We start from the raw sequence: 26,912 nt of genomic DNA, 5'->3' as shown, positions 1-26,912 counted from the left end.
GATTTCTTGCAGAAGAAAAGCATGTTGGACTGTTTGGATATTGAATAGTGTAATAACCTGCAGAACAATCATCAAACAGAATATTACCATTGGAATTGCTTTGAGCATTATTCCATGAGCGGTGTTTTGCATTAAAATCACCAATAATGAAGAATTTAGACCTATGGCGGGTAAGTTTCTGAAGGTCACCCTTGAGAAAATTCTTTTGCTGGCCTACGCATTGGAATGGCAAATAGGCAGCTATAAACGTAAGTTGTCCAAATTTTGTTTCAACAGAAACTCCCAAAGTTTCAAAAACTTTGGTTTCAAATGAAGAAAGAATTTTATGCTTGATTCGTCTATGAATAATGATGGCAACGCCACCACAGGGTCCATCAAGACGATCATTTCTATAAATCAAGTAATTTGCGTCCTTCTTAACCTTATGGTCAGGTTTAAGGAACGTTTCAGTTATAACGGCAATATGCACGTTATGAACTCTCAAAAAATTAAATAGCTCGTCTTCATTATCTTTAAGAGATCGAGCATTCCAATTTAAAATGTTTAATGCTTTAAAATCCATTACTGAATTTTAAAGTCATGACAATATTATTAGCAAATTTTACTCCAGTTTGAATAGCATCAAACATGGAGTTAGATTTAAGCATATCAGAAATCATGTCAATTAATGAATTCTGTAAAAATTCCATTTTAGGGGCAGTAATGCTTCCTAAGTCAAAATTGTCAAAATTTCCGTTAGAACGTTGGTTAGTATTTTGATTTCTACCCGCTGCAATAGCAGCATAGGTAGCTCCATTAACTCGCTGAACATTGTTAGCAGCGAGGGGAGTAGGTACGGATGAAACATTTGAAGCAGGGGTGATATTTGTACCTTGTTTCTCGCTGACCGTTGTTAACAGCAGAGGAATTTGTACCTGGTCGGAAACGTGGAGCGTTTCCTACCTGTCGGTTAGAACGAGATTGTAGGATCGCTTTGCGAGTCTTACATTCCCAAAAATTGGATTTGTGGTTTTCACCACAATTTGAACATTTAAATTTCTTAGGATCTTCCTTCACAGGACAGTCGTCCTTTGCGTGAGAGGAATCACCACAATTCATGCATTTAGCTGGCATGTAGCAATTTTTAGTTCCGTGACCCCATCCCTGGCACTTACGGCACTGAGTGAGGTTTTGGAAATTACCTCCAGTCTTCCTGAAGTGTTCCCACTTCACTCGGACATGGAGCATAAGGCTAGCTTTTTCTAAGGCCTTAAGGTTGTTTAGTTCACTAGACTTGAAGTGAACTAAATAAAAATCATTAGAAATCCCGTTGCGCGAATCGCCAGGACGGGATTTCATTTTCATTTTGATTACTTGGAGTGGCACAACTCCAAGTAATTTTGCCAGTTCATCTTTGATCTGATCCAGGGATTCACCACTGGGCAGTCCTTTCATGACAACCTTGAACACACGTTCAGTTTTGGTGTCGTAAGTAAAAAATTTGTGCTTCTTCTCAGTAAGATACTTGAGAAGACATTTAAATCCGTCCAAGGTTTCAGCCAATACACGGCATTCACCCCGACGTCCAATTTGTAGTGAAAACTTAACTTTCACGAAATTCAAAAGTTCCATGCGAAGAGCATGGAAATCGGTAGTGGTTATCACAATAGGGGGAATCTTTTCCTTCTTGGCATTAAGCCGGGAAAGTTTACTAGAATTTTTCTTGGATGATGGATCATTCTCATCATCCGTGAGCAAATCAAATTGATTACTCAAATTAATTTCTTCAGAAGGGGGATCAAGAGTTTGCCCCTTTCTTTTGCGTTTAGGCGCCATGGCGGCAGTAATTTTTTTTTATCCAAATCGACTTCCAAGCAGATTACTATAAGAATCTGAAGGATCGAAGAGGAATTTTCCAAATCGATATCCAAGAAGGATTACCTCGGGTAGGGTCCAAACAAGGATCGAAGAGGAATAAGAGGAGTTGAACAAGGTAGAAAATTTTTACAGGTTGAGCACTGAAAAGTGCTGTTTAAATTTGTTGTAGCTTTAGGTAGTAGGCCTATACAGCTAATTTTTGCCTGTATAAGGTAGTCTGCAGTTGAAATTGTTTGTTGGGCAACGCGAGTTGAGAGAACAAATTCTTTCCAAACACCTGGAATTTCCTGACCTGTCGCACCGGCAGTTGGGAAAAATGTTGAACATTCACCATTCAACCGTCTCCAGAGTGTTGAAGCGGTTCCAGGAGCGGTTGACGTTGGACCACGGCAAAGGAGCTGGAAGAAAACCGGGACCGGAGAACAAAAAGACGGAGGGAAAAGTGAAGCGGATGATTAAAGCAAATCCCAACGTCTCAAGCCGTGATTTGGCTAAAAAGATCGGCATGTCGCAGAGCTACGTCCAGAATGCAAAGAAGAGAGCTGGACTACATACATACAAGGTACAGAACTTCCCAAACCGCGATGAGCGGCAACAATCGACGGCTAAAACTCGAGCACGGAAGCTCTACGAGAAGATGCTGACAAAATATGGCTGCTGTGTGATGGACGACGAAACGTATATAAAAGCCGATTTTAAGCAAATTCCGGGGTTGGAGTTTTTCACCGGCAAGAGCAAGTTCGATGTGGACGACAAATTTAAGAAGAAGAAAATGTCGAAGTTCGCCTCCAAATATCTCATTTGGCAGGCCATCTGCTCTTGCGGACTGAGGAGTGAGCCTTTCGTGACAAAGGGCACAGTAAATGGCGGGATCTACAAATATTAGTGCCTCGAGAAGCGCCTTTTGCCGTTCTTGCAGCAGCACGACGAAGCTCGGCTATTTTGGCCAGATTTGGCATCATGCCACTATTCTAAAAGTGTCCTGGAGTGGTATGAGGCCAATTCTGTCCATTTTGTTCCAAAGGACATGAATCCGCCAAACTGTCCGGAGCTGCGCCCGGTGGAGCAGTACTGGGCAATAATGAAGCGGGAACTTCGGAAGAGCAAGAAGACAGTCAAAGACGAGAAGGACATGTTAAGAAAATGGAAAAAAAACTGAGAAACTGGTACCGGATGACATTGTAAAGACTTTGATGGAGGGCATCAAGCGAAAATGCGTTCAATTTTACACTCAAGGCTCCATCGATTAACTTTTCATTTGATTTTTGAAGTAAATATATGTATAAAACTACCCTAAAATTTTGGTTTGATTCTAAACATTATAAGAAAATTGGCATGACATTTTCGGTGTCGCAATAATTTCGTGTTCGCCCTTTAGTATCGAAATATGCTCAAACAAATTTGCAGTGTCTATGTGGATCATGGCAACCTATTTCCGTGTATTGTATGCTAAATGTTCTAAGATTTCCAAATCGATATTTCGATACTACAGATATTATCCAGGCTTTGTTGATCTAGTAAAACAAATCATCTGAACTGCAGGACGATTTGGAGAACCTAGATCATCTGGTATACGTGGAAATAATTAAACATTATCCATATAGACACTATGAATCTGTTTGGACATATTTTGATACTACAGACTTTATCCCAGTCATGGTTGATCTAGTAGAATAAATCATCTGAACTCCAGAACGATTTCTTCTTCTTCTTCTTCTTCTTCTTCTTCTTCTTCTTCTTCTTCTTCTTCTTCACATTTCAAGCTGATTGATTAGTGCATATTAGCTTATTGCGTGCTCTCAAACTTAGTGTTCTAAATGCACTTCCACCGTTATTAATTCAGAGCTTTCGATGCCAATACCAATGCATGAATTCGTATATTGTGTGGCAAGCAGGGATGGAAAATCATTTACGTTCATTTCATGCATTCATTTACATTCATTTGTCTCTAACTTTTACCATCAACAGAATTCCGTAAAGTAATGTATGAAGCTTTTATAGGTTTTATAATTAGCTACAACTTTTTTCAACGATTCAAATCTGTATCTCTTATGCATGATGAACCAGAGCAAACTGTACCCATCATTGTTTTTGAGTGAATGTAAATTACATTCACCGAAAAACAATAACATGTTTTGAGCGCTCTAGTTCATCATGCATAAGAGATACAGATTTAAGTTATTAACAAAAGTTGTAGTTAATTATACAACCTACAAAAGCTTCATGCATAATTTTACGGAATTCTGTTGATGAAAAAAGTTAAGAGACAAATGAATGCCAATGAATGTACGAAATGAATGCCTGGTGGCAAGCACAATGATACTCTATGCCCAGGGAAGTCGAGAAAAGATTCCCTCGACCGGACCGGGAATCGAACCCGCCGCCTCCGGCTTGGTAATACCGTGCCTTTACTGACTAGGCTATGAGGCCCAGAACGATTTGGAGAACTTAAAACATCTGGTATACATGACAATATTTCATGCATGATCCACATAGACACAGTGCATCTGTATGGAAATATTTCGATACTAAAGACATTGTCTCAATATCGGTTGATCTAGTAGATCAAATTATCTGAATTCCAGGACGATTTGAAGAACCTTGAACATCTGGATTACTCGGAAATAGATCATGCATGATCCACATACGCACTTTGAATCTGATTGGATATCGATACTACAGACATTATTGCAGTCTTGGTTGATCTAGTAGAACAAATCAACTGATGTTCTGGAGGATTTGGAAACCCCTATAATTTCCGGTATACATAGTAATAAGTCGTGCATGATCCACAAAGTCACATATATTCGATTCGGTTATGATTTGATAACGAAAAGTGGTAGGTTCATATTAGAAATAAAAAAATATCATGAAAATGTCTCACCAAGAATATCCGTGTAAATACACAATCGCGACGTGACCAACAAGCGTGACTTATGAAACTCTGGTAATCATTCGATTATGTGCAGGGTGTTTGGTTTGAATCGGTAAAAATGGAGAAAACTAGAGACAAATTAACTACAACATTTAGGACAGCAAAATACGTCAGAGACGCAAAGGTTAATTTTCAAGAAAATTTGCATTTCAAATGAAAATGCATTATTATTTTTTAAATAATGTTTCATCAAATCTAGGCCGGTTTTATTCAATAGAATCTCATAATGTAAGGGTGTTTTATTATGTTCACTAATTAAGTTAAGTTAAGTTTTCTTTATTATGGAGGCTTTCAGCCTGAGGCTGGTTCGCCTCCGTGTTCACTAATTACTCAGAATTTATACTATAACTGAAGATGATACAATGTTATTAAAAAAATTCAAAGGTTACAAACGATTCAGTCGGTAGATGCGCAGCTACAAAGCAAGTCCATGCTGGGGGCGACTGAGTTCGATTCCCGTCCGGTCTATTAATTTTTCGGTTTGGAATATTTCTCTACTTCCTTGGGCATAGGATGGTACAGGCATAGAAAGCTCTCAATTAAAATGTGAAAGTACTTCAAAGAACATTAAGTTGAGAGCATGTAAAAATCTAATATGCTATAAGCAATAAGCTTAAAATGCCATGTATTAGTATAAAATGCTATTTTTAGGCAATGAAAACAGTTTTTTTTTTGGTCGCGGATTAGTATTTGAAGTCGCGAATTTCATTTGAGAAATCGCGAATTTCGCGGATCAAATTTAGAAAATCTTGTAACAGCCCTGCATCTGTTGAGTATACTGTGATATGTAGTACACTGAACAGATGGCGGTAGTGTAGAAACGTCAAACGCAAGGATTATTGACTATGCGCGCCACAGGTGGCGGTACTACCAACTAACAACATTTAAATTGACCGTTAAATGCGTATTCGATGAACAAATTGCCAATGTTATGTCTGTTTGTCTGTGCTATATACATTCACATTCTAAAATATTTTTAAATTTTCGGATTATGTTTTTTCCGAGGTTTTTTCCTGTAAATATAACATGCTAGCAATGCTAGAGTCAATACACTTTTTTTTTTAATTCGATGGAATTTGTTTCAAGCTTTTGTTTTTATCACCAGTGGCTTAACAATATTTCTCCATTTCGAGAGCGAATAGAGTATATTTGATGCCTTTGGAAATTTAGGTAGCTGTCTTCACAGGAGCATTCATAAGACGACCCAAATAAAATCAAACTGTTTGTATCCGATGGGCGCAACAAATTTAATAATTTTGCGTAATTGCATTTGTAAACAATAGCTTTAGTCGTCGATTTCTCGCGAATAAAATCAAATATATTATATTAACAATATGATCCACTCTTTCGCTTAGCTGGCGAACCAAATTTTTAGCGATGAAAGCACCTCTGTGGCCAAAAAGGCTACCAATGTATTTGTTTATCGTCACGAGGGGTAACCCAAATGAAAATATGTTTAATTTTTCAAATGAATGTATTTCAGCATATTATTTTATTTGATGACAACAGAGACATGTCAGACAAATTTTAAAGTAATATACACAATGTAATAATGAAAATAATGTGACTCTTACTTCTGTAATAAGTGCTATATTCGCACCCCTCGATTGTAATTGAATGATTGTTGCTGACCTTTTTCAACGCTAGATGGTGCGTGAAGCAATATTATCGAGTCGCCATTGCAATATTTGGAAAAGGCATGAATGGATCATATTGTTAATATGATATATTTGATAAAATCCTACTTATGAAAATTAATGTCACCAAAAGGAAGCGAAATGTTTCCTCTAGCAATGTTAATTTCGATTTTGAAGGTGGTATATATACCGTCAAATGTATGGCATTGTCTACCAATTAAAGAAAACCAAACTGAACAAACTAAGAACAACACAGAAGTACCTATATTTTTAAACAAATACTTGCATAAAACAGATTATGTTAATAACATCGGTGGCAAAAAATGCATAAGTCTATTTAATAATTTATATTTTAGTGTATATAAGGAAGCTTTAGGCTAGGACTGTCAAGCCTGAACAGCGCATGGCTCAACCGGTTTTACGGACGGCAAAGTTCCTGGTTCCTCCAAGGAGGAACTTCGGTTACCATCAGCTTCGGATTGCTGGAAAGTCAGGAAGATGAAATAAATGTAATGGCCTGTAGCTTTAAATGTAATATGCTGTTCTTTTAATGACCGTGCGAATCGTAGTTGCTACTCCGTTACAGTGAAAATTGCACAGAAACCACACAGATGGAGCTTGGGATTATATTACCATCTTCAATGTACAAGTTCAGTGATTCATGACATTCCTAGATCAGTACCGACACCGGCCACGTCCTCACGGTCCTTTTCACTGTCAATCGGTAAAGTTAGATGTAATAGTGCTGTGAATGCTATATATAAAGCGCAATTTCTTACATGCCTCCACCCTAAGAATCATTTAACGTTGTAAGCGTGTTGATCAGTAAAAGAATTTCAGAAGATTAAGTTTAATAATTATCATTTATTAATTATAACGGTCCTTCACCAGTCATGCATTCGAACTGATGTGAGAATGTCATTTGAGCAATTGATAGCCATCTATCTGGTTTGAAACCAATTGAAAACATTTCCAACCAATTTGGGAGTATTTCTTACTACAACCTAAGAGAACCCTTAAACCAAATGAAATGTTGAAGGCGATTAGAAGAAAAATTGTCAGGTGCATATTTTCTTTTCTTTTCATTTGACCTTCTGTTTGCTGGATTGGCTTCCTCCGCCAAGGATCTTCCTCCGCTGGGCGAACATGTGCAGGTACATCTGTGGGAACAGGGGAATGTACAGCAGCATGACGAACCACAGGAAGTAGAAATAGGAGAAGGTGAAGTTGGACGAATTGGGCATCTCGATACTCCACTGTTTAGATTCGCGCACGTAGCTCTGGGCCCAGTAGAAGCATAGCAGCTCACCTGTCACTCCGATCGGATAGAGAGCGATGAAGGTCGTGTACCGGAGGAAGATGATAAACTGTGGAACAGCATTGACCAGGTTGAGAGCGTAGTAGCCGTACCGGATGATTTCCGTTATGGACCAGGCGAGCAGGGCAAGGGGCAGTCCCGGGGAGGTCTTACCGGTTGGAGTAGCCAATACGACGCCACATACGACCATAACTCGCGAGAGCACCTGGAAGGTCGTGATGACCGGATTGCTTGGAACTATTCGCGTCACAGCATGTATTATCTACACATGTACGTGTATGTGTGCGTGTTGGAGAAAATGAGATAATAAAAAAAAATTCGGTGAAAATTCGATTGAGATATAAAAGTGAAAGTTGTTCCGATTTTACCTCGAATGCAGCAGCATTTTGAAATATGATTACGGTGGTTCCGAGGTAGTCCCATAGCGTCTGGCCATTACCCTTATCGAACGTGTAGTAGGCCAGCAGCTGATAAAACATATACGACCATCTATCGAAGAGCAGCCATGAACAGTTATCTCGAACGAAAAATTCAACCAAAGAAAGTTACTACTTACCCCAGAACTTGACCCCCATTATACAGGATGAGGTACAACTTTACCAACGGGGACGGTTCCTTCGGAGCCATCGTTTCGCTTATGTAATCGACTTGTTGGACTTTTGACCTCACGAGCAAAAAACATCAACCGTGAAGCACACACTGGATAAACAAAACCGCTACCTACTTAGCACAACCTGTGAATTGTAGCAATGGCCGAAGAAAGAAAGAGGTTGTTACTTACGCGACGACGACCGAAGCAGTAGTCAAGTCATAAACACAGCAACGTCGTCGTGCGTGGTCATCGTAGGCAGCTAGTTTTCAAGTTCATTAAAATGTAAATATTAGCCGAACTTCATGAATTAAAGTGAAGATGAATGAAGTTGTCAAATGTTTGACAGTACCCACGAATGAACGTTAGTTCATTTGACTGGAGAATACACTGGCGTGTACAGGTTTGAATATAAGGGTTATTGGCGTTCACATTTCTAGATAAACATTTCAAAAGGTCCTATTCTGCATTGATTGATTCTCTTCATTGACTTTTTCTTTCGTTGATAGCTCCGAAGCAAAACATTTTCCTGTTGTGTTTGACGTTTTGGACGCTAGATAAGAACCTCGTTCATCAAACTATTTTATTTATTTTTTCGAGATGACCAACTGTCCAACTAACATATTTTGCTTTATAAGCGAACTTTTCCAGCATTGTGCTGTAAAGTAGCTGAAAAAAGCTGCAGATATAGCTACAAGCAGATGCTAGCCAAATAGTTTTGGAGAGCGTTTACTCAACTTTTTCACAACCATTATTCAATTTGTCAGTCGCACCGAATAATATCAGTCAATAAACGCTAAAATCACTTCTATGCAAATATTAATCAACTTTCAACTTTTAGCTGCAAAACAAAACTAATAAAGCGAATGTTTTATTTAGTTGATGGCTTCTACACAACCAACCACTCTTTTGCTGAGTAACATGAACATCAAAATTGCTTTTTTAACAACTAAACAACCTTACTTAGTTAATAAACTGTGTTAGCACTACTTTGGAAGTATTTTTACATTCAACTAGTTTTATTTTTAGACGTGTGAAATTTTACAGCTTCCACTCTGCTCCTTTACAAAGCTGAATTAACTAGCCGAGAAAAGTGATTCATGTGCACTATTATAGAGCCTCTACTCAGCGGTATTATTGTAGAAAGCCATGTATATTTGTTCAAAGTTCAGTTCAAAGTGTTGACGTAGCAAAGCTGGTAGTGTCAAGGTTTGCCAATACGGTAGTCTCGAGTTCGATTCCAGGTTCCGGTGCAGGGTAAATAATTTGGTGGTGTGCTCATAACTAATTTCGATTAATTTGATTCTTTTTTTCTTCTTTGTAGTGATCACAGTGGCAGCATACACTTGCTTAAACTCTACACTGGACCTCTTTTATTGATAAATTTTGATTCTATGAACCTCTATTTTAAATCAACACACAGACGTTCCTACACTGAAACAAAGAGAATAGTTAGGAATACTATTTTGCAGAAAACACTTATTTTCAGTATAACCATAGAGGTAACTCTAAGACAACTGGGTCCCGAAGAAAATCATTATTATTTTTGGCTCACTCAGTACCAGAACAACGGTCCCAAGCAGTCCCAAGCTATTTCACTCACCCCTGCATGTTCTGCATGAATCCACACACCCCTGATGTTATCTGTCAAACTTTCATAGCGAATCAAAACAAACATAGTGTAGTAATAGAATTTCAACTAAAATAGGGTACGTTAATCGTTTTGCTTGGGACCAATAGGCTACTAAAGTGGTGAGCCAATTTAAAATCGTTAGTTTCGTATTGATTGTTGGTATAACTACGCTTAATACCGTTAAATCTACCATGATTTCAGTATAGTTTACTACAAATATATTCAAATTTACTATAATTCTGTCAAAACTACTATGGTTACTCAAACGGTATAGTAGTTTTGATAGAAAAATTAGTAAAATTAAATGAATTTCGTTTCTGCACAAATCTATTGGTGGGAGTATTTAATCAAAGATATTTAATTAACAAGATATCCCACTAATCAATTCCTCGAACAAGGCTATGGATACACCACCCTTATGTGATCGCAGTGCCATCTGGTGAGTGCACATTGAAACTGTTGGGAGTCCCCCACCAACTTTACCACCAGGGCTCAATAAATGACAGCTGTCAGTATGACATATGCCAGCGCGGACGTTGATGATCAGCCGAGGGAAGAGGAGGATCGATGTCATCATCATTATAAATATTGCTATAGCAAAATTCTCACTTCGTTATGGTTGCATCGATTTCCAATCATTACCACGTTATACGCATCAGAAACGCTTGAGAAAACAATCAAATCTAAGCTCACATCATGATGGGCTTGTAATATGTTTTGCTTTCGAGTGAACGAGTTTCCAATATCACCACCGGTATCAGTAAGATGCAAATGCAGATACTTCCCTTCGAAAAAGTAATGAGATTTTGTGATTTATGATGCTGTTGCTCAACATAATCTTTATAAGCATAGAAGTATACATGGAAAAACGCAACGTATCGAAATCATTGCTAAACAATCGTAATAAAATATGTTATCTTCCTTGACCAACGCAGCATGCTATTAGCTGTTCAAAATTTAGGTTGGAATATTGATTACTTTTCTATTTTATAACGAAGGTATTTTTCAATGACGGCGAATGAAATCGCAAACTGAAGCTGCCGAAAGCTGATTGATGACACCGCTTCGTGTTTTGATTTGCGCTGTATCCCCTCCTCCGCTCAGTGGTTTGGGTTCGTACATGTATGATGGTGTGCGTGTTTTCTTCCAACGCTGCAGTTCAACGTTGTATCGTCACAAACCTATTGGCGCTGTTATCTGTCTCTATAAACTCCAAAGAGTTAAGGGGGTTAGATTTAATTTAAACCATCAATATAGTATTTTTGCCAATGGATTTTGTTTCTGTGTAGGCTATGGTGCCCGTTTGGTCACTGTTGTTTTTGTGTTGATCCAAATAGTTTTGATAATATAATTGCGCATTCTTGTTTTTTTTTAAAGATTGATTTTTGTCCCAGTCTTGACTTCTATCGTCACTTATTTTGTCATTTTGTCTTGTGTATCAACCCCAACTTGTCTTGTGTATTGTGTCAACTTGTGCAAATTGTCCTTCCTTATCTAGTCTAGTCTAGTCTACACATACACAGCCAGTACTTGAAAGAATCCTGGAAAATGATACATCTATCATTTTTCTTGTCATTATTAATGCCTGCTGCACATCAAGGATGTGAAACAAACAATAAAGCGGCCAGGCCTACTGTGTAGCGTTTAGTTAATTTTTGTGGAAGTGAATGTTTACCATGTCTACTTAATAAGTATAGACAGTGGTTAACATTTAATCCAAAGGTAATCAAAGAGCGGGGACATACCGTACCAACCGCTCCGTATGCAGGATTTGAAAATAGGCTATATAAATCGTTGGGAGTGACAGAGCTAAGAAAGTTAATGTACACTCCTTGGTTGTCCGATCTCCTGGGATGGAACACAGGTATTTACCCCTTGTGTTCGAGCGTACAGTCCTCCCTCCGTACAAGCGTGGACGGCACCGCCAACTCTTGTCCTAGCCCTATATGGCATATGGTTATAGCGCCATTACTCGCTTTCTGAAAAGAGAAGAAGGGAAGGGAAGGAGAGGAAAAGGACTTGGGAAAAGGAAATGCGGAATTCCTTTCCTCATTAGTATTTGTATCGTCAACTTTTATGAAAACTATATAAATCATTTTTCCTTGGTCAGAGGTATTGTCTTATCATTTGTTTTTCAAAATTTAATGTTATAATGATCAACATAGCTTTGGATTATCCAATATAAATCGGTAACACTGTCCTGCAACCGATGATTTTTCTAATCCGAAAACTAAAAGTTACGAAAAAGCACTGATACCTTCATTAAGTTCCACTTTCACGCGACGTTCAATGGTTAAACAAGTAAACAAGTTATTAAAATGAAATCACGTTCCCGAAAGCAGTCAAAAATGTATCTTAAACCGGATCAAGCGTGCGCCCTATTTTTCTAAACATTCCGACGCGTTCCGCCCAATATCTATCAATTACGTTTTTCTACAATAGTAGCCTGGGATAAATCCTAATTCGACCGACACGTGTTTGTTGAAAAATTATATTCTGCCTAATATCAGTAGTCAGTAGTCATTAGGAAACCTGTTACTATATTACCACATATGTATCCTTCTTTCATGAATTTGTTTTACGAACATGATCTAACACAACCTTTTTCTATGACAAAACTATATTCTGATAAAATTGCCTAGACCAACTATTGAAACTAAAGAACAAAACAATTGGCCACGTGTCTGGAATAATATTAACTTAAAGAACCTGAACTCAAATGAAAAATCTATTCTTTATTTACTTTATAATAGGAAAATTGATCACAGAGCTCATTTGTATCGCATAGGTATTGCTGACAACCCTAATTGCTTATCATGCGGATTCCTCGAAGATCTTGAGCATATATTTTGTAAACGTTTTTCGGTCAATCAGTCATGGAACTATTTTATTAGACCTTTACTAAACAGATTTGATCCTCGTTTAATGCGCTTCTTAACCTTTTCCAGTTTGATAGCTCCAACCTTAGAAGAGTTTAGCAGGGATGACAAAATTATGATTCTAAGAAAATTTGTTCAGTTTAGTCAATATATTTTGGAAACAGAACGACATATGATCTCCTTGCCTAGCTTCAAATTCTTCTTAGAAATAAATGCCTGTAATTAGTTTAGAATAGCTTAGCTTGTAAGACATGTTTATATGTTAGGAAGACAGAATAAAGATTTTATAAAAAAAAAACAGACTAATTTTGACACATTTGACTGATGCAATTTTTCATTCGTTCATTTATTGTATGTACTGTATGTATCTACAATCACACTCCTGTCTGGCAGTGGTCTGGCAGTGGTATTATGTATAAAATCTACCTGTAACCATTTTTTTATGACTGCAAAAAGTTTGAACTCTGGAGTTCGAAGGTGATAGCTTTACCGTATATCCATTAGCCCATTTCAAGATCGCATGCTTCCGAAGATTTTGCTTACAATAAGCCCCGCTCCGGTACAGTATCGATGCTGATAATGGCCCTTATTACGGGTGTCACTTCACGGTGAAAACGAAGTGAAGTGACCAGTTGTCACTCACGGTGAAGTGATTGCCATGTAAATCAAATGGGAATCACTTCACCGTGAGTGACAAGTTGTCACTTCACCGTGAAGTGACATCGATAATAAGGGCCAATGTACTGAAACTTGCTATAAAACAGTAGCGCAAAATTTGATTGACGCGTATTTAATGATTTAAAAAAATATTTACTATAGAATTACCACAAAAATTAAGGAACGAGCTCACCAAATTAGTATCCAGAAAAGAACGGCACGGCTTAACAGGGTTTAACCAATGGGAATCTTTTCTTTCCATGCTGATTTCACGGTCTAAATCACTAACACTGGCACAACACGGTTACTGAATACGTAAAAACTGAACTGGACTATACATTTGGAAATAAAAAAATTCTTCCGGATGGCGTAGCGCCACCAGCCAAAACGCTGACAGAAGATTATCGCAAAAAATCCCGACAATAGAAAACAAACACGTTTAATCGCGGCCAAGGCACACTTCGATCACCGTGCAAATTGTCCTTCCTTATCTGTTTTTAAACTCGTTCTGTTACTCTGTCATGACTAATTTCATTGATATGTAAAAATAGTAATATCAATTATAGGATAATATGGTTATTTCTCGATTACTTTTTCAGAGGGACGTATCAGCTCCTGCAAACAATGCACCCGATCGCCGACCCGGCGCAACCGGCAGCCTGCACACGCCTATCAACACCACCCAGCAGGTAGAGGAAAATTTCCCCTATCTGATGGTAGCGCTAGCACGCGTGGGCGAGCCACCAGCTACGCCAAATCGACGATCAAATGCACTGCCCACAAAAGCCGACACGTCCCCCTGAAAAAGCTAACGAGATTTCTACTAATTAATGAGTTATTAACAATTACCTCTCATGATCCTTGGCTCCACTATGATTTTAACTTACCACTTTTTGATTATTTATCAAATACCTCTCCGAGTATATAACGCCCCGATGCCTTGTTGGTGTCTGGTCTCATTTGGATTGGTCCTGAATTTGTTTGATATCCTGTTCGAAGTGTTTATATTCCTTATCCTTAGTCCATTGAGTTATGTTATTTCTTTGAGTTCCAGCTTGTACGTGTCTCACGTCATATGATTCGCCCTTGATGAAGATAATGGGTTAAAAGGGAGTAAAACATACATAAAGGTAGACTAGTATTAATTGTACTTGATCCAAATAATAGAAAGAAGCATAGATAACAAAAAGTGCAATGGATAAGTGTTAGTTCTGGGATCATTTTAGTGTTAAGAGTTATGTTAGTTTTGATCGCAGGGCTGCCGGCCCCTCCAGCACTATTTGCAGCAATTGTGATAAGATTATGCGACACTGCTACTACTACTATGTTAGATGTATGACTTGTCAATTTTCGCTAGAGAAGAATACTGTTTTCTAACGCAACGCAATGTCTTTCAAAAAATCACTCAATCAATTTGATTTTTGAAAATTTGCTCAAAAGGGTTTAGTTGACACATCATATCTTACCGAAAATAAAGCACAACAATCCTAATTCTTATTTCAAACCTATCAACATATTTAACACATCTTTCCTAAAACTTCACTTATTCGTAAGCGCCTGATTGAAGATATGACTTTCGCTATTGACATTGCCTGTAATTAACAAATACACTAAATAGGCAGATTTATTATACAACTTCAAAGGCTAGTCGCCTCCCTAAGCGGACCCCCGCGTCCTATCTCTTATGTTAATTAACTTTCTGAATACTCTAATTGAAGTTCATTTGATGATTATTTAGTCTTATTTAATAAGTAACTGAAATCTCTAATCTACCTACACAATCATAAACCATGCTTTTAAACTAAAATTTAACGTGTTTCAAGTACTTCTGGCTCTGACATATATTAATTATATCTTTGTTCGTCCCAGGTGACACCTTCAAGTGACTAAAATGCTTCATTATGAAGTTAGTTTCCAAGCTAATTTTAAATTGTATATTGTATAGGGTAAATGTTCCAATTACGCTCTTACGTTTCTACTATGTCGCACCACAAAAATACTTAGGGGTATGTCACAATAGAAGCACGCCACAGTGGAAATCCTGAGCCATAGTTCAAACACTTATCCCAAATCAAAATGAAGCACATATAAGATTAGTTGCAATACCATGTAGAAAAATGATGTTTAACATTGTTTCCTGAGTAATACTTCAATGAAAACAACAATGAAAGCTTGTCACGCAAATAGAAGGAGCACCGTTGGGCATTTTCTGAAATATTTCAATAGTATAATTCCCTTGGAAACCCACACTCAAAATAATCGACACGTTAAAACTACATGAAAAATCACGTAAGCTCTCTCTTTTTCCACTCACCTCAGTTTTACGTGACTCACGTAGAATGTATGTGATACCCCTTGAATATCGAAGGGATTTCCGATTAAGCACACATACTTAATCAATGCAATTTACGTGATTTTCACATACACTGTTTCTATGTGCGTTTCACGTAAACCTTATGTGATATCCACATCTGAAAAAAAAAGAGTTCTACATTCAGAGTGGTGCAAAGTATGGTGGCTTTGTGATGTGCTTATGTCCGTTATTTTTGTAAAATAATTGCATAATGTAAGTATACATTTTGATTATTTCTAATGATTATCAAACATACATTGGCTGTTTTATTGTTCAATAGAAAGACGGCAACCGATCTGGCAGTGAAAAGAAAATTAGTCCTATCCCATTGCTCGTATCACCAGGATTGTTTGGGATCCTCATTGAATATCATTAAAAAATGTCTAATGCTGTGTTTTTTTGGCAATATGTGCATTAATAAATAAAGGAATATTATTAGATTTCTATACAGAATTGATTTTATATTATAAGAAAATCTTTTGTAACAACTTTAAAAAATGTGATACTGAAATCCACCAGTGAATGCCATCGACAAATTCATGTAACTTCTACGTGATAATCCAGTGACGTTTGGGCTCAATAAAATGAGTACCACTACATGACAATCACGTAGCTCTTACGTGAAAAGTATGATGGAAAATATCTACGTATGTTTTCACGTAGCACTGACGTGAACATTATTTTGAGTGCAAATAAATCTATCTGCGTAAAAATAAATAAAATAAGAGTGATTTGCGGCGAAACCCGCCAGTATCACACCCAACGTCAGTGCCTATACGTAAGCGTACTACGACGCGGCTCTCAATCAAAGGAGTAACAAGTGTGATACTATCACTGCTAGACTAGATCTTTGGTTCTCTCATGCAGTGGTTTATCAGAGAGGGGAAGCTTAGTAATCCCCATTGCCTGCCCATGGCGCCATTCTATCGCGGCATGAGCCAGCAACGCCGGCCATAAGCCTACCGTCTCCAACACTCCACTATAAAGCATGAAATTAAGCCCGGCCACCAACAGCAAGGTGCAAAAACTAGCCAAGGGGAGGGAATTTCGATTAATTTGATTCTCACAGCAAAATAAACTCAATCAATTTCTTCAACAAAAAAAGCGTAAATAATATTTAACCCGCCTTCAAGAGAAAGCTGTGTAGTGATTATTGGATAATCAGTAAAAGGTTGAATAAGCGCCTTTCAAGTTCGCACACAACTAAACAGCAGGATAGCAGCTATATAGAAGCTTAAATGGAAATGCAATTAGAGCTTGATCCAACCGTCCCAACAGCCAAAAGTAGCTGACTAAGTTCGCCAGATGTGCCGGCGCCGGTGGTGTAGTGGTAAGCGTGACTGCTTTCTAACACCCCGATTGGTCTGGGTTCAATCCCAGCCGAGGTCGGTGGGATTTTCCTGAGGCATAAAAATCTCTGGTCACGTCTTCCTTCGGAAGGGAAGTAAAGCCGTTGGTTCCGGCCCATGTGTATGTGTGTTAAATGGGTGCGATATCCTACGCAGGTGTGGAAGCTGCCTTCCTGCACATTCGATTGCCGTCAATGGATGGCAATCGATGTCCGTCGGTGATTGGCACTAGATTGCGGAACAGAGACCGGTTAAATAAAGGTAAAGGAAGTTCGCCAGATTTGCTTGTTAGAGGTTGAGTAAAGGTTGCCTCATATCGTATAACGTTTGAATACAGCTTGAGGCTTTATAGATGAAATGAGTACATTGTGAAAATTATTAGTTGGGTGCAGTCCTAATAGTCTAGAATCTCGATTGGGCTCTCCATGCGATACACAATACTAACAGACGACTCGAGCTATGGTGCTCACTAGGTCACTGCAACTTTTAGGCTCGTATTGTGATCAAATGTGTGTATTAGATTACGACCATAAATATGTGATAAATCATGTAAATGTAAATGGAATACAGTAATGTCCCGATTTTGTCAGCCCCCTTTTTTGAAAATGTTTTCCAGTGTTCTATAAATACTTTAAATAACCCTCTTAACGATGAATGAGAAAAAATTAGAATTATGGTTATGTGAAATTATTGAACGAAAAAAGTGAAGCGCGGAGGAGCTGACAAAATCGGGTCATTACTGTATTTAAAATTCATTCTTACTTTTTTATGGTTGTTTGATTATTAATTGCTATTATTACCTGTTTAGAGTTGGCTCCATTAAAATACTGTGTAGAATTTAGCTCACTATTCCTAAGCTCCATTGATTTTCGTTCCTGCGGCGTGGTTTTTTGTGATATACCCACTCTCGGCATATTACCAACAATCAATACGAAACTAACGATTTTAAATTGGCTCACTACTTGACTAGCCTATTGGTCCCAAGCAAACGATTAACGTATCCCATTCTAGTCGAAATTCTAGTACTACGCAATGTTTGTTTTGATTCGCTATGAAAGTTTGACAGATAAAATGAGGGGTTATTGGTTTTTCCTCTGTTTCGAGGGGTGAATCGATTAGCTTGGGACCGAAGAGATTACCAGAGCTGAGCCAAAAAGTTGAGCACGTTATTTCGGGACCTTCTAGTCTTAGAGTTACCTCTATGATATTACCATAGAGGTAACCCTAAGACTAGTAGGTCCCGAAGGAACGTGCTCAACTTTTTGGCTCAGCGCTCTGGTACTATCTTCGGTCCCAAGCTAATCGATTCACCCCTCGAAACATAAGAAAATCCACTAATCCCTCATTTTGTCTTTCAAACTTTCATAGCGAATCAAAACAAACATAAGTGTAGTACTGGAATTTATACTATAATGGGGTACGTTAGTCGATTTGCTAGGGACCAATAGGCTAGTATATATAATATATAGTTTACCAGTCAAATTGCTTTGCTCTCCGATCCAAATATTTTTTGATGTTACTTAAGTCACCTTATTACTGTGGACATGCCGTTTGTCTTGAGTAACAGCGCAGAGAAACCCGTTAAAAGTTCCATCGGTAATCGCCCAAACTGAAACCGGCTCCCTCTTGTACTGTAATCATGGATGGCACAAGGGTTGAGTGGTCTGCCGAAGTTACCTATCTCGGGATGTTGTTCGATGAAAAGCTCCTCTTCCGTTCGCATGTAGAGAAAACTGTAGTCAAGTATTCTGCCTTGGTTAGGTGTCTGTATCCGCTGATTTGCTGCAGATCCCGCCTCTCAAGGGTGGCTGTTTACAAACAAATCATAGCACCTGCGATCCTCTACGCAGCTCCGGTGTGGGAATCATGTGCACAGACTCACAGGAACAAAATCCAGGTCGCTCAAAATAGAGTGCTGAGGATGGTACAATTGATCGTCATTTCGACACTAGAATAACAAATTTACACGAAGAGGCAGGCATTGCCAAAATCGATTCTAGAATTCGAAAATAAGACTAAATTTGCACAAAAATGTAATTTATCAGAACATGCTTTGATAAGCAATTTGTCTGTAGTAGGTTAGGTGTATATAGTAGTTGTAGTTGTAAATAGTAGATGAGTAGTCTCTTTTTTTAAATTTAAAACAAGCCAATCCCACCAATGTGGTCATTCTTCAAACAGGCCTGATAGGACTAGGAACTGTAATTAATAATAATTGAAACTTCTAAAGAACTAAAGTTGAAAAGACGCATCTGTGTCACTTGATAAGTAAGACATGTAAACCACACAAATACAAGAAATAAAGATCATTTACAGTCAAAAAGTCACCCGTGAAAAGTGTACGTTAGTCGTATCGCTTTCTCATTCACCCATATTCTTGTTTTCGTTCGAACCGTATTTTCCATACAAAAAAAAACTTTTGTTTTTATATGGAAAATACGGTTTGAACGAAAATAAGAATATGGGAGTGATGTGAATAATTCTAACTGTTTGTTGATAAGATGATTTCGGTGGTTCTAAAATGATGAATGCGAGACGTGATTGATAATATTCTCACGAATATCATGGTAACTCAGTGCTGGTAGCGATCAATGCTGTCAAAAATAGTGATTTTAGTGACCATGTTGAAGAAATAAGTGATCAAATAGTGACTTATAGTTGTAAAAAAGTGACTTTAAAGTTACCATAGGGAAGAAAATTAGTCGTTCTGATGGAATACCAAATAAATGTTTGATGTTTTAGACTTATGCAATTAGAGTCTTATAAGCACTTAAATATGTACGATAGGAACTTTTAAAGCGAAAAATTCAATAGAAAATTTATGACAAAACCTCCAAGTGTCTACTACCTGGAAAACCGGGAATTCTCAGGGAATTTTATTTCTTCTGAAAATACCTGAAAGTCTCAGGGAATCTAAGGATATTCCAAAGAAAAGAATGCATTTTAAAATAAAAATAATTCAATATTCGTAGTTATTTTCAACCACACATTTGAAAGCGGAGCATAAGTCCTCGTAATTTTATGGTGAATACTTAGGGGGTGATCCCCTTCACTAAAAGGAGGATAACAATTAAATCTGAGAATAACTCCAGGAGCTCTTCAAAGAAATTCGGAAAATAATTCCAGGCGAGATTGCCAAACAAATTAAGGGGAGAAATCTAAAGAATTTGTAAGGAGAAATTAAATTAATTCTTAGGAGGCTTTCAATATGAGTAGAATTCCAAGGGAAGAAGTGATCACATAAGATTTCTTACTGAGAAGATTCCAAGGAAAATTAAAAGAAAACTTGATTCGGAGGATAGTTGCGAGAAGTATTCTAACTATATTCTTGACATATTTTTTAGAGAATTCAGAGAAGCGTTCCAAATGAATTTCTGAAATAATTCCATGAGAGTTTCCGGAGAATGCGAGCAAATGATGAGGAGAACCCAAGCGAATTTGCATGAGAAATCTCCATTGAATATGCAATCGACTATTTTGAGGTCTTCTGAACAACTTGAAAGTTCTCAAATATTCCTGAAGTTAATGAAACTGCCTTGAAGTTCTTTTGTAGTTTAAGAAACTAGCCTGATGCTCGCAATACTTCTCATCATTGTTTTTAACTTCGCTAAACTTTTTTCGGACTTCCTAAAGTTTCCACAATTTTCCTAACGATCATGAGTATTCTCTAAAGTTTTAACAATTCACTGCTCTGAGGATATCTGTTATTTCTTGAAGTTCTCGAAACTTTTCCAATGTGTTTGCAGTTCTCATGAAGCTTGTTGTACTACCCTGAATTTAATTGAACTGTTCTAAACAAATTTAGGCTTCCGTGAACTTCGGGACTTATGAGAAATAATTTTCTTAACATCAATAATCAGTGATGCAAAATATCATGACACTCACTCGACACTCGTCAACGCATCAATCGACTTTCGCTGACAGAACGTTTTGTCACGCAATGAGAGGTATAGCCATGCGATGGCAAACAACAATCACATTACTGGTCGCTGCTCACAAGCAAAACGTTACACTCGCTGCTGATGATGAAAAGCACAACGAAAACAGTGAAGACTTCTGCAGTACGATCATGAGAAAAAGCGAAACGACAGAAGAAAATGAAAACAATGCCTACGCATTCCAAGTTTGTCTCGGCAGGCGCGACTGTGTGAGTTACAAACAAAGCAGGCAACATTAAACGGAAGCTGCTGGGTTCACTCACCAACACACTCACATAAGCAATCAAAGCAGCAACTGCTTCAAAACGAGCACAGATGAGTGTCGTGATTGTCGGGAATGACCAGATCGGTGATGGTTCACAACCGAAGACGACATTCACCAGTTGCTTTCTACCTCTTTCGTCAACTTGATGGATGGTCATGGAGAGAGCTTCGACGAGTACATTGATAGGAATGTACAAAGCGTTACTACCATCAGCTGTTTGACGATCGTGATTGTGATAGGTCACAACTCTGTCAATAATGTTCTCTGAAAATTTGGGAACTTCTTGAAATTTTCCGCTAACTAATGGAATTAAACTGTGTGAATGTGGAATGTGAAACTAATGGAATTAAACTCCCCTGAAACTCCCCTTGATTTTGGAGCTTTACTAAACTTATTTGAAATGCTCCCGAAATGTCCATATAATTCCTGAAGTTCTCGGATCTTCCTTTAAGGTCCAAAGAGTTTTATGAAGTTCTCGAAATGTTTCTAAAGATCTCTGTACTTCTGTGAAGTTTTCGAAGCTATTCTAAAATTTCAGGAACTTCTTTAAGCTCACGCAACGAAATAATTCATATAGTTCTATGATTTTCACTGAAGTTCTCAAGACTTGTCGATTTTCGAAACTAACAGCTTCTTCAATAGTCTAGAGCTTCCTGATGTTTTTAAAACTGCCCAAAATATTTCTCAATTTCCTTTATATTCTCTAGACTTCCCTGAATATTTTAGTTTTTGTTTTAAAGAACCCACATTTTACTGGAATTGATTGAATTGCCTTTACGTGCTACAATTTTCCTTATGTTTTATAAAGTTTATAAACGCTCACGAAGCATTGCCTTAAATTACTAATTTTCCCTGGAAAGTCCAGCCCTAAAGTTTTCTATGGTTACCTTAATTTCTCTAAATAGATCAAATGTTCCGGTGAATTTTCTGATATATATTTATAATTCCGTGAATCTCCAAAAGTTTTCAGATCAATCATAGAATTCACGAAATATCCCATAATTTCAAGGAACTCTTTGTAAGGTGCTGCAAATTTCCTTAAGTTAATGGGATTTTTGTGATGTTACTTCACTGAATATAACGAAATAATCTAAACATATCAAATTTTTTTAGAAGTTCTCTGGAATTTCTTGAAATAATCGGTGCTTGCTAAAAGTTCTCCCATATTTTTTTAATTAATGTTAATTCGTTGATGTTCTCTAATCAACTTAGCTAAATTTTCGATTTTTTTTAGATCTTAAAATTTCAATGATATAACACCCTTACTCTTACATTTTCCGGATGTTAATATAATTGTTATTGCGTTCCAGAAATTTTCTCTGAGTAAACCGAAGTTTCCAGAAATTCAATCTTAAAATAAATTCACGTTAAAAAAATAAAATAGTCCCCCCTATTCTGCGAGTCACGTGACTCTCTCTCACCGGTGAGGTGACAATAGTCACCTCGTGTGAGGTGACTCTCCCCCCCTTATTCTGCGAGTCACGTGTCTCTCTCTCACCGGTGAGGTGACAATTGTCACCTCGTGTGAGGTGACTCTCCATGCAAATCAAATGGAGAGTCACCTCACACGAGGTGACTATTGTCACCTCACCGGTGAGAGAGAGTCACGTGACTCGCAGAATAGGGGGGTCCATTTGATTTGCACGGAGAGTCACCTCACACGAGGTGACAATTGTCACCTCACCGGTGACAGAGAGTCACGTGACTCGCAGAATAAGGAGGAATAGTAACTGTATCTCAGTACACAACATCCAAAACATGCGAAACGTTTTCAAAAATACATGAAAATCGATAAAAAATTAATATTACAGTAATAAGCCTTTTTGTGAATCTTTAAATGGTTAGGCCCTTTTTGTTAAGCCGTTGTGCTTGTCATCATAAATTCAGTGCCAACATTTCAAAGGGGCGTAATTGCATTTGTAAACAATGGCTTTAGCCGTCGATTTCTCGCGAATAAAAGCTCACTCATGAAAAATAATGACACCAGAAGGTAGAGGAATGTTTCCTCTACCAGCTAGCATTCCCCCTTATTCTGCGAGTCACGTGACTCTCTGTCACCGGTGAGGTGACAATTGTCACCTCGTGTGAGGTGACTCTCCGTGCAAATCAAATGGAGAGTCACCTCACACGAGGTGACTATTGTCACCTCACCGGTGAGAGAGAGTCACGTGACTCGCAGAATAGGGGGGATTGTTATTTTAAAGAGGTAAGATTTCATTCGCGAGAAATTGACGGCTAAAGTCATTGTTTACAAAAGCAATTACGCCCCTTTGAAATGTTGGCACTGAATTGTAGGCACTTTGCTAAGCCTTTTCTTAACGTCAAATAAATCATCGGCCCTGCCTCAAGCAGTAGGGCCTAGCTTTGATTTGAAATTTTTAAATCATCGGCCCTTCTACGTCGCTAGGCTTATGAATGGAACCTCATCGAACGAAAAAAAATATATGTTAGGCCCGAGGTTAGGCCGGTTTAGCATGAATGATTGGAAAAATTTCGTGGATCGGCCGTTTTTAAAATCAAGTTATTTTTAATGATTTTTATCGATAATGCGGAACATTCCTATACGACTGGTAGCTAATTACCAGTGCTACAGAATGGTATCAAAAATCGGTTTGTTTACATTTTGATCATAGGCCCTATTCAAATGTTACGCGAGAAGTCATATCGATAGTCTATACAATACGTCGACATCGTAAGAGATTCCAGACCTCCCTCCCCTGGCGTTCTTTCGAAATGATGCCCTCCAACGTGTCCTTCGGAGACCTCCAACTAGGAGATCGATCGCTTTATTCCAGATGTTCTTGAATCATTTTGTACATGTACAGTAACTTCTTCGTCTTTTATTGAATATCAATAAAAGCCGAATTTCCAAAAGCTAAACCAAAAAAAACAGACACCTTACTGTGCGGCGGCCTGAGCTTCCGGCAGGGTACGAATGATATCGGAATCACCGGCATCGGTGATGGACAGGGTGCACACGCGGAAGTACTTTCCGCAGGCGGTTCCCAGCTCGATGTTGTTTCCGTTGTAGTGGTGGACACCGGTCTTGGCCAGCATAGCGTAGTACTCGATCTCGGACTTCCTGTTTGTTCACAAATCAAAAACTACGTTAACATCAAGGACGGTACTTACCAGAAGTCGTCTCCACAAACCCAATACCCGGGTGGCCTAACATTTCACAACCTTGGAACCATACTATGGAGTCCCGCGCCGTCCACTTGCACCAAACTTGAGATTACTCCATAGATTTCCCAACGACATCGTTTGGAAGCATACTTCTCAGTTCGACCTAGGCAAGGCAAACTCCATATGGTTCCAAAATCGGACTCGGCACTTCTCCAGGAATGGTGGGAAATACTACTTCTCAGTAATCGAGGTGAGGAAATCACTTTTTACCTGAGATGGGGAGTATTGTTGGCAATGATGATCAGCTTGGCCTTGCCCTGGCGGAGGGTCTTCAGGGTCTGCTTGTAGCCCAGGCAGTACTTGCCGGACTTCATGACCAGCGCCAGACGAGCATTGATGCTCTCCAAAGCCTTTTTCTGTGGGAAGCAAAGCAAGATGGAATACGATGTTAGTCCCACGTGGATTTCCCAAAATGGAATTAATCGCAACTTACCTGCTTCTTGGCGGTAACCATTTTGAAAGCACTGGTTTAAATGTTAAGACAGCAACTGGAAGTGGAAGGAGATGGCACAAAATTAGTGTTTAAGGCAAAGAAAACGCAATTATTAAATTTCTGAATCAAAACAGGAAAAAATTTCACTCACGTCTGAACTTGACAAGGACCGGATGATAAAGAGGTCGGTCGCCAGCGTGCCGATTGCCAACTTGACGCAAATGAAAACTGTCAAAAAGTGACATTTTTTCGAGATGCCATAAATATCGATTCGGTGCACTCGACAGTTGCCCCTGCAGCAAAAGCTGGAATAATATCGAGACACATTAAAATAGATCAACAGTGAGCATGCATAAGGGCCTAACTGCGATAATCGATTCTATTCGAAGATTTTCTCTTTTGTTAATGACTCGCTAGGATCACTTTTAAGTGCATTTTCTGTTGCTTTTGATAGCCAATACAACCTGTTACAGCACTGTATTGGACTAATTTAAGAAAATTGCTTTCCTTAGCTGTAGCAATTTAAAGAGAAAATCGATGAAGAGAATCGATCATCACAGTTAGGCCCATTGCATGCTCACTGTCGAAATGATGGAAACCTGAACGATGCGGAGTCGATCAATATTAGTTTTCAAGTTATTTTGCTATAAAAATATTCATTTTCAGGCCTTTGTGTACATCCTCTGAATACCGCTCACATAGATTGTATTACATTCCCCAGAATACCATTCCCCAGAATGCAGCATTTCCCAGAGAAAAAATCCCCAGAATAAACCATTCCCAAGAATGTACCATTCCCCAGAAAAGATGATGAAATTAGTAATTTTCACTTTTCTTTTGACGTAGGACTACGTGTTTGATTTCTATATGGGGGTACACTTTGTGAAAACCGAAACTGGAACATGTAACAAATTAAGAAAGATTTGGAACGTTAATAACTCAGCTGCCCCTGGTCCAATTTGAATAATTTTATCACCAATCGATCAAAAATATGGCTACGTATCGATAACAATGCTTCCGAATGTTGATTTTCAACAAGAAACTATTGAAAAACTGGTAAATGTCCAGCATTGTCCAAAAGCGTCGAATTAACTAACAAATCCACCAATTACCTACATGCATATGCTGCTTCCCCAGCACAGTCGTCAGAGAGTAGTAAGTAGACGAAACAAGTCGAAGTGGCATTCGCCTCCGATCCTCGGGCGCGTGCGAATAGGGAGGATGGAATTGCGTAATATTTTGCATCGCCATATTCAGAACCAAACGTGGCGGTGTCTGACGTATCTCCGGTCTGATTTACGAGGTGTGCTGAAGGTGTTTCTGAAAAATGAGATCCGTGGTGCTGTCACCTACACTAAATACGCCTAGCGTAAGCGGCCATGGATGTCATCTACGTTTTGAAGTGACTGAGACGCACTCTGTTTGGTTTCGGAGGTTAAATCATCACCAACTTTGGCAACAAAACGGCTCTTTTCAGGGCCACCAAGCTGATTACAGTAAAGAGTAGGAATATAATTCATTTGCCTGTTTGTCCATATTCAGAACCAACGATCACACAAAATGCTCATGTAATCAAACTGGAAGCAGGGGTACAAATTATTTTGATCAACTTTGATCAACTTTGAATCGCCACGGCCGGATATTTCCGATGGAAGAAGCAACAATGTAGCATCTAATTCGACGAAGACGGCAGGAAACATTTGTGAAGCCGAGTTATTTACGAAAGAGAGTGTCGATGAAGAGAATCGATCAATGTAGATAGGACCTATTGAAAAGTGACGTGAGATTTGTTTTCCGTACTGAGCTCCGATCAGCGTTGCCAGATATACCGATTTTTCGGTATTTATACCGATTTCCGAACTAGATACCGATATACAGATAAG

General features: G+C 38.4%; 3 protein-coding genes across 3 annotated transcripts; all 3 read right to left on the bottom strand.

Annotated features, from left to right (window-relative positions):
* Positions 1-957: 957 nt before the first annotated feature.
* On the bottom strand, positions 958-1,963 carry LOC135702439 (uncharacterized; the record flags this gene model as incomplete). Its single annotated transcript, XM_065223475.1, has 1 exon — positions 958-1,963. A coding segment is annotated over exon 1 (858 nt), but the record flags the coding sequence as incomplete, so codon positions are not given.
* Positions 1,964-7,273: 5,310 nt separating this feature from the next.
* Positions 7,274-8,572, bottom strand: Hacd1 (3-hydroxyacyl-CoA dehydratase 1). Its single transcript, XM_065223616.1, has 3 exons — positions 8,304-8,572; positions 8,116-8,236; positions 7,274-8,009 (listed from the first exon to the last, which is right to left on the bottom strand). Exons 1-3 carry the CDS (start codon positions 8,372-8,374, stop codon positions 7,512-7,514), a joined length of 690 nt encoding a protein of 229 aa, XP_065079688.1. The 5' UTR covers positions 8,375-8,572; the 3' UTR covers positions 7,274-7,511.
* Positions 8,573-24,161: 15,589 nt separating this feature from the next.
* Positions 24,162-25,140, bottom strand: RpL30 (ribosomal protein L30). Its single transcript, XM_065223474.1, has 3 exons — positions 25,030-25,140; positions 24,807-24,952; positions 24,162-24,492 (listed from the first exon to the last, which is right to left on the bottom strand). The coding sequence occupies exons 1-3, from the start codon at positions 25,048-25,050 to the stop codon at positions 24,309-24,311; spliced, it is 351 nt and encodes a 116-aa protein (XP_065079546.1). The 5' UTR covers positions 25,051-25,140; the 3' UTR covers positions 24,162-24,308.
* Positions 25,141-26,912: the final 1,772 nt, after the last annotated feature.

Source organism: Ochlerotatus camptorhynchus, unplaced genomic scaffold (genome assembly GCF_037179485.1).
Source record: "Ochlerotatus camptorhynchus isolate MF236.1 unplaced genomic scaffold, CSIRO-AGI_Acam_v1.1 ptg000193l, whole genome shotgun sequence".
In the NCBI taxonomy this organism is placed as follows: domain Eukaryota; kingdom Metazoa; phylum Arthropoda; class Insecta; order Diptera; family Culicidae; genus Ochlerotatus; species Ochlerotatus camptorhynchus.
This window is presented reverse-complemented; position numbering and strand designations above follow the sequence as displayed.